We start from the raw sequence: 13,804 nt of genomic DNA, 5'->3' as shown, positions 1-13,804 counted from the left end.
AAGACTAAACCCAGCAGGAGAATGCTTGTTTTAGCTTGTCTAGAAACAAAAGAGAAATGTGAGACGCAGCATGAGGTAACACTGCAGAAACTGTTACATGTATTGACAGGCTATGACAGCAGATAATGTGGGTTCAGTAAACACAAATAATACATGATGTGCTGACATGAAAGGTGATAAAATGCTCATTTACCAGCTGACAAAGCCCTGAGCTGAAAGGCACTAAGTATTTTTGACTGTCTGTTTCAGCAGATGTGCAGCGATACACCCATTAACCTTCAACGTTTAAACCCATTATTGTCTCTCTCTTGTCAGCAGGTGGTATGTTCATTTATCACGCCAACAACTGATCAGACAAGCCTGCTACCCTGTCTTTAAAAAGACAGACCACGCAGCATTCGTGATGCGTTTAAGCTGAGATGTTTGTTTCTGCCTGAGAAGTGAGCAGCTCCGCGCCTCCTCTGCAGCCCAGCATGGAGGTTCAGCATGAGAGCTGGCGAGCCTTAGACGGCCACTTGGCCTGGGTCCTTTGGCTCCTTTAATCATTTTGATTGAATCATTTCAACTGGCCTGCATGCCAGGACTTTTACCACGGCCTCCGTACGTTGATCCACTCTGCTTTACGATACTTATGGAGCCAATAACCTACAGAGAGATCCAACAGCAGGGACAATAAGGCAGCCAACTGAGAGGGGATTTCTTTATATTTTAAATGGAAAACAGTTTAACACAGGGCTTACAGAGGGAATAATAATACACCGATATATATGATGCATGTTTACAGGATCAGTGTGTGATGGGTAACAGGTTGTAATGATTATTGCCAAACCTCTGATCATTTCAGAGGATTTAAACCTTCAAAATAAATGTCACAAGACTTAGTATGTTGTGTGTTTACTTTGCTGCATGACTGCAAAAAAAAAAAAACATATTCTTTGAAAAGATTAAACTGCATATAGGGATTTGCAATAGGACAAAAAAGAGAGAGCATTAGCCCTTAATCTCAAGCTCCCCTCAAACTGGCAGAAGCTTAAAGCAGAACCAACAAAATCACAACGTCAGCACAAAAGCTTAGTTGTAAGGGCATCTGTACAGACAGTGTTTAGGGTAAGGCACAAATGTATGGGATTTCAAGAAACATTAAAGTTTGGGTAACTTTGATGTGAATTTTTATGATTTCTAATGTGTTATAAAACACATAAGAATGCCAACATCACATAAAGCTTGCTCTGCCAGTTTCTCAAAACTAGACAAAAACACATAATCAACAAGACGACACACCCTGCTCCTAAAGTGACTCAGTGTGATATTGTTTTAAACCTTCTTTAGACAAACTAGTGCATGATGGCAGAAATGTATTTACAACTACATATGCACATAAAGAACACTAAGTAGCAAACCTAAGGGCTAACACGCCTGATATATCTGAAGTCTATGAAATGAATGCACCATTTTTTAGTTTTTCTATCATTAATTACTGACTTCAATGATCTCAGGCCTGAAGGCTATAATATCTGAACATGACGACAAGGCTGTAGTCAAATATCCCCCAAACAGGACATTTCAGCACACACCTTCTTATGCAAACACAAAACATCATAGAAAGGCTGGTGTGTTTACTTTACCAGCTGCTAACTGCCATGGAAAGAGTGACTGATATTACTTCCTCTCAGTGTCCCAGCAATCAGAAATTGGACAGACTAGTTTCCTCATGTTGAATCCCTACTCGACGTCAGTCTGCTCTGACACAATGTTCAGATGGCACAGCAATCTACGTACTTCCACATTCTTTGTCCGATTTCTCACAATTGTGTAAAGTCCTAAATGAGAGAGGTATCCAACCCGCAAAATGACTGAGACTTAATTACAAGGAATTACTGGAACGAGAGGTATGAGATAAAAAATGTCTCAGTCACCTCAGACATTCAATATTTACCAACATCACTGCTGCCAAAGAGATGTAGCTGTATGCTGGAAGCCCCACACACAATTACAAAGATCATTTTTTTAGATAAACTATATGGACAAAAATTTGTCCACACCTGTTAATTATTGACCTCAGGCGTTTCAATCAGACCTGTTGCCACAGGTAAGTATGTTAAATTTTACTGTTAATACTCAGTCAGGGGTCTATTTGCACAGATTCTGCATCAGTGTGGTGTGGCATGAAGGCGTCATTGAATTGGTTTGTGGAGCATCCATTTGAAGCCTAAAGAGTTAGCCACTTAGACCACCACCATTATGGTTTCTTGAAGCAAAAAGTTAGCAAATTTGGACAAGAGGGTGGCTGTAGATAACTACAACTTCAGCTTATTGGAAGGAGCACCAGGACTGCTTTTGTAAACCACTGAGAGTCCTGCCATAAAGCATACGTTTATTTAGAGTTTAGACTATTTTTTAAAGCTGTACATAGGTACACAAGTTACAAGGGCTGTCTAAAATACAAATTGATTTCAGTCACTTAATTAATGAAAAATAAGACCTCAGAAATGTACGTGTAGATTAACTGTACATCACAGCCCATTTATTGGGTTATTATGATGTTTTTCTTGGATTTATATTTTGTTTGTGTTCATAAAATTGGTTTAATTTTTGTGGGTTCTTTTGCTGTTGGGGTTTTGTGTACATGTGTGCTTATGTATATTTGTGAAAGCACTCTGTGAATCCTTGTCTTTTTCCTTCAGATTTATTTTTGGGCTTTTTATGCATTATTCAGAGAGAGGGACATTAAATAGAGTTGGAGATAGGGATGAGAAGTTGTAAAAAAAAGAGTCACAGGCCTAATTTGCACCTTGGGCTGCTCAAGTAAATGGGTGCAACCAAACTGCGAGGTCATCTGCACCAAAAAACACCCCTGTTTTAACAAATAAAGTGACTATCATTATTGTTACCATAACAAAGCTGCTTTCACACTTTAAAAGATGTCCTGAAAAATTAAGTGTTCAGGGAAAGCTGCATGTGTAAAAGCAAAAAGGCGTTTTATCAGGAGTTTCTGTCCTGCCTGCCCTTGAGTAGAATTTCCACATGAATTCAGAGTAAGCTGACGCAGCAGGATATAATCAGAAAAATTCAGAGCAAGTGAGTGGGAGGGAGTGGTGGCGTTTATTCTCTGTAATCAGTGCATGACCACGGACATCATGTATGCAACCTGTGTGATCTGAAGAATACTTTCTTTTTGCTTGTATGTTCTACTACTACACTCTTGTTGATAATGTGATCTTGTCCAACAAGACATGACACTGATATAGATGCAAATGTCAGAAGTGCATATGTGTAAATGGCTCCTGTGTGATTATAGTAGTTTGTGAAGAACACATACAACCCCTCTGACTAATTCATCTTAAAGCCTGCTATCTAAAAATGCTCTCTTTCTAGTTGATGATTTATTGCTGAAACCACTGATTTAGATCATAAAACCATTTGAAACATGAAGGACATGTACTGTTAAAGAGAGGAGGGGCTATTTTTCCGTTGGCTTTACCACAATCACACTTCTTTATGCAGCCAGTGGGCCATTAGAAATACATTAGTTTTAAGACCCTTCTGTTTCAGCTCCAGTTTTGAAACCAAAATGCTAAATCCCACTCTTAAAACAAACCTTCGGTCTTGAGTGGTTGGACAGCGTTGACTAGAGAAATATTAAAATCACACATATTTCATTGTTTAGTTAACCTAAAGCTTGTGTGGATGTTTGGAAGAACTGTGATGGGAATTAAGTGAGGTTAACAACTTCAGGAACCAATTAGAAAGGCATTAATTGTCTTGCTTGAATAGAAGCTACAAAGCAGACTGGAAAGTCAAGATGTCAATTAATTACAGTCTGTGAACTTACATGCAGTCCTGAAGCTCTTATCAGGTAGATTAGGTGAGAACACGACTGGTGATGGCTTTTTCAATCAACATTTAATTATGGAAATACCCCCTCTTAAGAAAATTCATAGTGGATGTCAGAAAAAGACTGAGTTTCTGAACCAGGACCCATAGAAATAATAATGACCTGAGTGTGAACAAAGCACTATGTTATTCCAGTGACAACACCCAATCTGCTCCATTGAAAGCATCCCCTACTATTAAAACCCACTGTGCTTTTCAGAGTATTTGGCACCATCACCAAACATTACCCCATTCTTCAAGCATCCTGGTCAAAGTTCTGGAGAAACCACAAGTTTGTGAAATATCCATTTTTGACCATGTGCATGTCAAGATATGCCTGTTTTACCTCACTGTACAAACACGTTTTTACTTTCCTTTTATTCCTGGCCCAAAGGGGTACAACTGGCTGAGTTGTAGCCCGAAATAGACCCACTGTTATTGGACAATATTTCACTGACCATTCATCAGCAGCTGACAACATGCTGACTGCAGACTCTGCTCTTGGCTGCTCTCCTGTTGAGCCAGTGAGGAGACAGGCAGGCTTGGTGTAGTAGTCGTCTGTATGATAGGGCTGTGATAACAACCTTCTTATCACTGCAGCAGACAGATTACTCCATAGCTTGACACTTCAGAGATAATGGCATCAATCAAATCTGAAAGACTTCCTTCAGTTCCCTTTTTTCTTTTCCACTCCCAGCTCCTGAACAGCTACTCTGTGCCCTAGAAGTCTGATGAACCTCAGCACCCCTTTTTGCCATCTGGGTGCTAGGAGGAAGCTTATGCAGAGAGCACAAATTTTACTTTGCCTGTCTAGGAAAATCATGGGACGATGGGATCACTGAGCAAGACAGTGTGGTGTTCTCGGTATATGAGCATGAAAACCAAAGTCTGAGTCTTTCGGTCTTTTGTCCTCCTGGTTTCACTATACTATTGTGAGGCCTGGACGTTGACTGGTGGCCAGAAGCGCCATCCCGACTCCTTTGTGACAACTTCTCTTCAGTTCATTTTTGGGTTGCGTTGGTAAGACTGTGTGCAGTCTAATGCAGATGTGCTCAAGAGAGCAGCAATTACAAAGGTCAGCTGCTTGATACGGGGATAGCAGCTGGGGTTTTACGGGCACCTGGCACACTTTGCCGGGCCTGATCCAGCATACCGCACACTGTGTTCCTAGGACCTGATGGATTGGTTCAGATGGTGAGGGCAACCAGGGGTGTCTGCATGCACTGTGGAGGGGAGAATATCAGGCCTGGACAGCAGCCAATAGGCCAGAGCAGTACAGGACCAAGGTTGACGCAGCGAAGCCTAACCACTACAGGCTCTCATACCTGACCTGGCCTGTCTAGGACTGATCAGTTAGGGCCTGTGTCAATAGCCAGCTTTTAAGAGCTCGCAGTGCTTATTTCAAATTCAAAACTGATGTGGTCCGGCGCTCTGAGCGCCCTGGGCAGAAAAAGTGGCCTCAGCATCGGCTGTTTTTGTTTTTGTCAGTTGAAAACTGTTTAACTTTTGGAACAGTGCTATGCTTGTCAATGTTACATCTCCATCATTTGCCAATCAAAATCAAGGAGAGGCAGTGTGACTCTTCTTTTTTCTAGGGTAGTTTTCAAGTCTGCAGCTGCTGTCTGTCAGGACAGGATTTCTTTACATTGTCTGCATGCTTCTGTGTGATATTTTGTTGATATACAGAAATATGAAGCACATTCAGCTACTTTAAAACAACATTACAGATTTTATAGTGGAAAGCAGGATTCATTTTTTTTGTAACGTAGCAACAATAAGTGCTGGCGAGAAGCGCTGTGGAGTGGAGGTCCTGAGCGCTGTCAGCACTAAAAAAGCTTGCTATGGACATGCAGTCTTAATCTAAATTTAATCTGGCATATAATACACATCTGATTATGTCATTTTATAAATATTTTGAAGCAGAGGTGGTCCGGTGCATATTTCATACACATATGTAACAATAAATTATCTTTGTTTGGTGCTAAAATTTGCCAAAAATCCCACTGCTAAATTATTTCCTATAGTCTTTCACTAATCATGTAAGTGAATAATGATGAAAAATTTGTCACTTTTTAATACCACAAATCCTATTGAAATTGGACTTTAAGTCAATGTGATCACAATGTATTCTTTTTTAAAAATCATGTAGCCCTTTTTACTGTCTATATGGCTCTACAGTGAAGCAAAGCAAAGACACACATTTTCTAACTTCTGTCATAAAAAAATAAGACTGAAGGACATCTGTGTGCCCTTGGGTTTGGTGCTCTTGGATTTATATCTTCATGTCATGATGAAATATCAAGCTATCTGATGATCAATTCTCATTAGATATAGAGGCTCATTGGAGAAAATGGAAAGTGGATTTATAAGAACAGTAGATCAATCAATTAACAGTAAAGCTGATTGCTTCATTTCATAATGGAGGTTCATGTGGAAGGCTGGATCATGGCGAACTCCACCAAGCTGAGTTTAAATACTTTTCATAGGCGCAAGAACATGATTGATTAAACACAGTTCGGCTGTGAGAGCGCATTCTTCCTTTGGCTGAGCAAACAGTTCCTTGTTCATTTTTCACCTCACACTCCTCTATTTACCACCCATGTGCACAAATATCATAGATGTTTATACCAAGAGTCATATTCATATACAAGAAGCCTTATTTTTCTGAGTAATAAAAGAATCATTAGTGAGGTGAAAGAAAGTTATGTTGTATTAGACTCTATTGTTCCTTCTTTTAGTTCACACACTCATCAGTCTTTTGTTTTGTGTACAGTCAGCATGTGCTGTGAGCTATTTAAGTGTGTGCATGCATGGAGAGGAAAACTGGGAGCTAATCTTTTCAAAGCACGCAGCAACTTGAAAACATTAACTTCAATTCTGAGCATTTTGGGCTTCATCAAGAAATACAACCTACTGCTATGAAATGATGCAGCTCTGACACTCACTGCTAATAAAATACTCTTGTGTTTACATCCACACCCTTTTGCAAGAGCAAGCCACCTATTCTGGTCTCTTCGTGTTTGTTTTTGCAGGACCAGAAACCAGGAAATATATTTGAATATTTACAAAAACGCAATTAAGATGTTGATGTAAAAGTATCAAGGCTGTCAAGATTAATCACATTAACCATGATTTATTATGCTCCATAATTAGTGCATTATTTTACATTTTTATCACAATAAATTGCATGCTTTATTGCCCCTTTCAACACACTGCTAAATGTGGCAGCTTCAACTTCCACCTCGAGGGAAAGAAAAGACTTCTTTGGGAGTAGCATGCAAATATCCCCCAGTTTTGAAATGTCAGTGGACGGAGCTTAGATCAGTTGATTCTACAGGGCTGAGCTAACACTGGTGGATCAACACTCAAACAACTTCAACACTAGAGACAATTTCACTCAAAAAACAGATAAAATGAAACTGGGAGATAAAATCAACTCTGAAATGTTTAACAATAAAATATATACACTCCAGTTTTTGAGTTAATTTGCAGACTTAATGAACTGAAGGACGGTTATATATGATGGGTTCCTTATCGAGCAGGAGTATCCATAATGGTATCAATCTCTATAAAGACTATCAATCTCCATCCCTAGTCAAAATCTTTGATCTACCTATAAAGGCAGAGGCCTTATCCAAACAGGAAGTCAACTGGCCTTAATGCAACACTAGGGGTGCTTGATATCATTAGCATGATATCTCAGATATTAGCTTAAAAAGTAAATTATCAGCAGATATGAAAACTTCTGCCAATACAACCAATATTTCCACAATAAAAATCTCCCTATCAACTGTACATATTAGCCATATAAACAAAAAAGTTTGAGGAGTTTTAGGCCGGGCCAACAGACCTATGTCAGCTAAAATCTTCATCTTTATTCATCATCACACCTTACACTTTAAGGTGTGTTTTAAAAGGCTGAAAATTATTAAATGGTTCATCCTCAATCTTTACATTGTGTATTTTAAGGACTGAAGATTTAGGTCTTAACAACATTTAAATATCAGTTATCGATATTAGGTATCAGCAAAAGTCAAATATTGTGCATCCCTCTGTAACACAGTAGAAAAATCCAGAATACCTGGAAAACACAGTTAAATGTAAAATAACAGAATTCTAAAATGCTATAAAAAGAAACTACAGCACTACAGAAACTCTTTGATTAATGGCAATTAAACATCCGATCTTTCCACAGCTTTAATAAGTATATATGTGTACAAATATGAAGGTAAGCTGGGCTTATAAACAGATCCACAGACAGGGTGTTAGATGCAAATGCTTATTTAGTTAAAGAAATTCTACGAAATTAGGTTACACAGACGTGTAGGAGCTCGATCCTCTCTAGATGAGCATGAAGTTGCTGCTGAGTGCAGTTCAGACAGACTTTGAAATGGAAATCTCACTGAGGCGCAGTGAGCTTGAGGCAGTGGAGAGATGTGAGCGTGAGACTGATGATACCATCTTACTACTCTGGCAGGTTCCCTCATGCTCACTGTCAGACAAATCTCACTCAGCACTTTCACTCATATGAGTCCAAGATATAACCACACACAGGTGCAAACATCAATACTGAACACAGAGAGCTGGCTTGCCAGACTCAAGAAACACAGCACACGGGATTCATGACTACAGACGAATTCTTAGACAAATAAAGGCACAAGAACAAAGCAGGGCAGCTCCAAACCCGTTTAGACAGCTTTTATAACTCCAGGGTACAATAATCAGCGCTCATCAGTTAGTGCTCTGTTGGTGTGCATCTTAGTCAATGCTCATTAGTCAGGACTTGTCGTGTCTGAGACATACTCTGGCAGACATGAAAGAAGATGAACTCATACTGACTGTTTTCAGCAGTAAATGTTTTTCCTTCTACATCTAACAGAAAGACGGACACAGAAAACACGGATGCTGAGACAAAACCACGACACAACAGAAGCAGACCTGACTCTGTTTCTTCTTGCCTCCCCGCCTGGTTCCCCATGTTGGTCCGCTCCGCGACTCCCACTCTCCACACCGGGGCGGACTAATCCAAGAATCCGTGGCTGCGGGGGAGAGGTGTGCGTGCGTGTGAGTGTCGGGACTGTTGTCTCTGCTCAGCAGCCACGACCAGCTCCGGTCAGTCACATAGAGAGCAAACCATGAGACACAGAAATTCTTCTTGTTCCTGCCTCCTTCTGCTCCTCTCCTCTCCTCTCTGCTCCGTCTCAGGACTGTGTTTGTGAGAGGAGGCAGGCTGCGTGTCCTGCCAGTGAGTGACTGCAGGCGTGTGTGAATGTGTGCGAGAGTGCGTGTCCTCCACAACGGTGACAGTATGTCACACTGGCAGGCAGGCGGGCGGGCAGCACTGTGTGCACTTCATTATTCCTCTGATGACTGGAATCAGCTCAGAGGAGGAGTGGCCTCCCTGGCCACACATACACATTAACACACCTCCTCCCACCACTGCCAACCAGTTTACTTGCACCAGTACAAGCAGAACAATAGTGCGAACCATCCCTCTAACTGGTACTGAAAAGAGAGTGAGCATAAAAGTGAGTGAGAGAGAGAGAAAGTGGGTGGAGGGAATAAGGAAGGAAGGAGAGAAGAAGGGGAATGGCACTATTTGCTTTTTTGGCAGAGGATGACGGTGCAGCTCTCATCTTTCTTCCAAAAGGAACTTAAAGCTTCAGACCTCACACAAAGTAAACCCAACGTATGAAATCAAAACTCCTAACAAAAGGAGACGCTCGTCTAAGGGATAGCAGGACACCCCAGCCCTCCACAGCACACCAACTAGACAGGAAAAGCAGTTAATGCAAATCAGTGTTAATTGTGACAGCTTTTCTAATTATAGTCCTAGTCTTAAGATTAAAATGTTCAGTAGTTTTACTCACATTTTAGTTATTTTTAAATCTTTATAGTTTCAGTTGACAAAAAAAAACCTGTCCAGTTTAAATCCATAGAAAATGCATTGTATTTAGTATTGACATATATTTAAAACTTTTTTTCTATTTGCCTGAATTCTGTGCTATATTGGGGATGCTTGACAGGCACAAACTCCCACAAGAATCTGAATTCCCCCCACTCTCTTTCTCCACCTTTCAGAAAATGTGTGCTGAAACAAGCCGTTCTCAGATTTCCCCCTCATGATGTCATGTGAGGATTAGAACCGCTTCACATCCTCATCCATTTCCTGACAGGGGTGTGGTCACGGGCAGAGTCAGACAGCTCATTAACATCTAAAGTTACAGACACAGAAACAGCTCGTTCTGAGCAGGGCTGAAACAGAGAGGTTTTTAGACACGCAAAAATCCTATACTGGAGTGTTTTTTCAGCAACACTAAACATAAACTCATCTTAAAGGAGTGAAACATGTGACCTTTAACGTCTACTTAAGTTATTTTTTTATCAAAGTAACTGTACTTTTACTTGAGTACGAAAGGTTGGTACTTCTTCCACCTCTGATCAGGTTATGCTCATATATAATTGAAGCAATGAGTGCTGATATTCAGCTCAAGTATGTGGAAATTAACCTGCAAAAGGGACTAAAAGCCAGTGTTGCTAGCACTGCTAATGTTGACCACACACTGCAACCACCCTCACATCATCACGGTGTTACACAGTTTTACCCCTGCAGAGCGAAGTTGGATTGCAGAATGCAAAGTCAGCTATATGCAATTACAATTTGTGCTTAATTTAATGGGAAATGATACTCCATATGCTAAATCATACTCAAGATGCTAGAGATCCTACTTTTTTACAGCTGAAAGGCAGAAAATCTTGACAGAATTACCCACAGTGGTGAAAGATCATTGATACTGAATGTCTGCAAAACATTGAGACTCTGTTTTTAGTTGGTCTTATGTTGTGTTCACACCAGACGCAAGTAAAATCATTCGCACCAGTTAATGACATATAAAGTCAATTTAAAGACAAGGAAGGAAAATTACAAACTGAACATTTAAACGCATCTATGGGACACTTAGACCTGTATAGTGAAATACCTGCCTTGTTGAAGTAGACAACATTTTTCAGATTTACTTCTTTGTTTCTAATTTTATAGTTTTAAATTAGGCCTAAACTGTGTCATATTATCTGGGTGTCAATGACACTCTATGCTGAGTTGTGCAGGTTCAAAAAAGTTGGGCACTGGCACAAATCTGTGTTAAAATTCATTTTCACTGCATCATCAATTTTTAAAGCCATACTTGACACAGATAAGCTCTGATATTTTCAGTAGGATGGGCCTCTTTGTTGCATAAGCTCAGAGCTGCCAGCTTATTTCTTTCTTGTTCACTGCCAAAAAGAAGATACAAATACACTAATAAGAAAATAATGATACAACAGATATTTAAAATACAGGGCCCATGATTCTCTAACACCAGCCAGAGAATTATTGAAAAATTCTCCTGTAGCTGTGAGGCAGGTCTAGTTTGCTGCATGATTCTGCCCACTGCAGGCTGAACATTCAACTCTTTGATGCAACATACTGTACAGGCTGCTTCCAAGCCTTTTCATATCTTATGAATGTTGCATAACTGCTGGTACATTTTCTCTTCCTCTCACAATATTCTCATCTCTCCTCGTCTCAGAGCAGCACATCTACTTTGGTAAACAAACATGCCTCTAATCCAGCTAAGAATGTTCTCCTCACAGCATGACGTCCATCTCTGTGGGCCCAACAGGCCTCCTTCAGGATCTGGCAGGACCTTTTCTCTCTGTCTTGTATTTTTAGGGGACATGCAGGGGTCACAAGAGGAATTTCAATCTTGGTGCCAAAGCCCAGACCAACAAATAAAAAAAAAATTAAAACTGCGTTTGTGTTTGAGTTGATGCCCGATGTGTTGAGACAGTGATAATGCTGGCCTTTGGATGCACTGTGATGGTGGGCGTGAGGCTAATCCTATTTGATATACACACTTTGATGTCTATTTTTCATCTCAAAAGTTGCCTGTGTCCTATATACTGGTGCTACCAACTTACCAGTATAAATGCTGAAACGTGTATCTCAGCAAAAGTGCAGCTTCCACCATCAAACCAGACCTAATGGGATTACAAATCCACCATCATTGATTGGGTATTGCAAACAGCTTCTTAAGACTTGCAGGGATATATGGCAATGCAAACCAGGCTGGTGGAACACTTTTTTAATAGTGTCTCTCTTTGAGTCATAATCATGCATTTAGAAAGAAGGGTGATACTGTAAAGTAAATAAACCTTGTGGAGTGAGAGAGTTTGATTTTTTTTTTTTTTTTACTGATTTAAGTGACCAGTGGAGGTCTGCAGCATGACTCATGCTGTGGGTCCATTCTTCACAACTATCACTGCAGGCTGAGAGCTCAGCAAGAGTGCAAACTCCACATGGCAAGAACAGATCATTATGGGCTTGCACAATGAGCACAATGGGAATAAAATGATAATTCAGCAACACAGTTAAAATTTTAGTTTTCTTTCTGGATCTAACCTCGCAAAGCTGACGGATTGGCCAGAGGTGGTTTCTACAAGTGGGGTTTAGTTGTACTGGAATCTGGAGTAATGGCTACCATCGTTGTAGTGATTAGCTCAGATGTAGTTATAGAGGTAGTTTAATCAGGACCATATTTTGTTATACAGGAAGAGCAAGAAAAAACACCTCTCTGGGCAGAAAAGATGTTTTCACTCTTTCCTGACTGACTTTGACATGAGTCTGGATATTCACAGGCAAAAAAATACATTTTTAGTATATTTCAATAATATAATTTAATACGTATTTTGGCATCTCAATCCCTAAACATGTCAGGTGGTACGAGGTCCAAGTAAATTAACTAATTATTATCAAAAATGGCATTTTAGTGAGAAATTCAACATACTTTGGCATGACTTTATGGTTGAAACATCTGAAATAAAAAAAAGTTATAAAAAATCAGTATTTTTTCAAAATATTAAGACCAAAAAAAGTCTTTCCCTGAATTTGCAGTTCTTAAATGTCACGATGTTGCAACTGTAATCATGGATATTTTATTTTAAAATGAAGTGATAAAAACAGATTGTTCATGATTCATCATTTATTTGACTCCAGTTGACACTCAAGGCAGAGTGACATGGTTTGTAGATGCTTTTCAAGTAATGATTAAAACATTTATTTTCAGTCACAGGTAGGTGGGTGGGTACACTTTCTGTGTCAGCTGCTGCAACCAACATAAAACTGCTCACAAAGTATTTTACCATAAAACTTTTGTTTTGATTTTAAAAAATTATTTGTGTCTTCTTTCTAGAAAGATCCAAAGAAACAACGTGGCAAAGTATTTGCCTGTTTATTTAAAATCAAATGTCAGTTGGCGTAACCAATGTTCTGGATGTGAAACTGCAAAAACTGTCATTATATGAAGAAAATAAGATTATATAAAGTTCTAAAAATATTCACTTTACTTCTAATAAGGTAAATAATGTATCACATTTTCTAAAACAAAAAAAAAAGATCATTTACTGTTGTGCTTAGGTGATTGGGTACACTTTCCACATCAGACGGTACAACCATGGTAAAACAGCAAAATTTTATTTTACAAAAAAATTCTTTACTCTATTTTTAACAATATTTTTCCACTTTCTAACTAGAATAAAAGTAATAACATCTGTCAAACTATTTGCTTGTTTAAAATGAAATTAGTTGCAACTGTCAGCTGAAAATAAAGAAAGCCTTATGTGTCATTGACCCTTATACAATGGCTGGTGATGGAGCGATTAGCTCTGATGTCCCTGCAGTGGCATTTATCAGTACTGGGCCACAAGTCTTTATTAAAACAAGAGCAAAGAACTACACTGAATGTGGCAGTGAGGATGTTTACAATTTTATCCTGACCTGCTTAGGCATGAGTTTGGAACAGTTGTGGTTGGATTTATATTGGAAGCCAGTAGCCATGGCTGCAGCCAGTAAAGCTTTTAGCTCGGATATAGCTTTAGCAGCAATTTTTATCAG

At 39.5% G+C, this 13,804-nt stretch overlaps 1 protein-coding gene across 3 annotated transcripts in view; it reads right to left on the bottom strand.

Moving 5' to 3' along the window:
• The window catches only part of specc1 (sperm antigen with calponin homology and coiled-coil domains 1), a 150,236-nt gene that overhangs the window by 89,624 nt on the left and 46,808 nt on the right, over positions 1-13,804 (bottom strand). Inside the window, exon 1 of one of the 3 annotated variants that reach the window (XM_041801086.1) lies at positions 8,812-9,249. The exons of the other annotated variants lie outside the window; for them this stretch is intronic. Within the exon in view, the coding sequence (XP_041657020.1) occupies positions 8,812-8,851 (40 nt within the window). The 5' untranslated portion in view covers positions 8,852-9,249. Of the gene's footprint in view, positions 1-8,811; positions 9,250-13,804 lie in introns of those variants that run through there. 3 annotated transcript variants of the gene reach the window in all.

Source organism: Cheilinus undulatus, linkage group 12 (assembly GCF_018320785.1).
Source record: "Cheilinus undulatus linkage group 12, ASM1832078v1, whole genome shotgun sequence".
In the NCBI taxonomy this organism is placed as follows: domain Eukaryota; kingdom Metazoa; phylum Chordata; class Actinopteri; order Labriformes; family Labridae; genus Cheilinus; species Cheilinus undulatus.
This window is presented reverse-complemented; position numbering and strand designations above follow the sequence as displayed.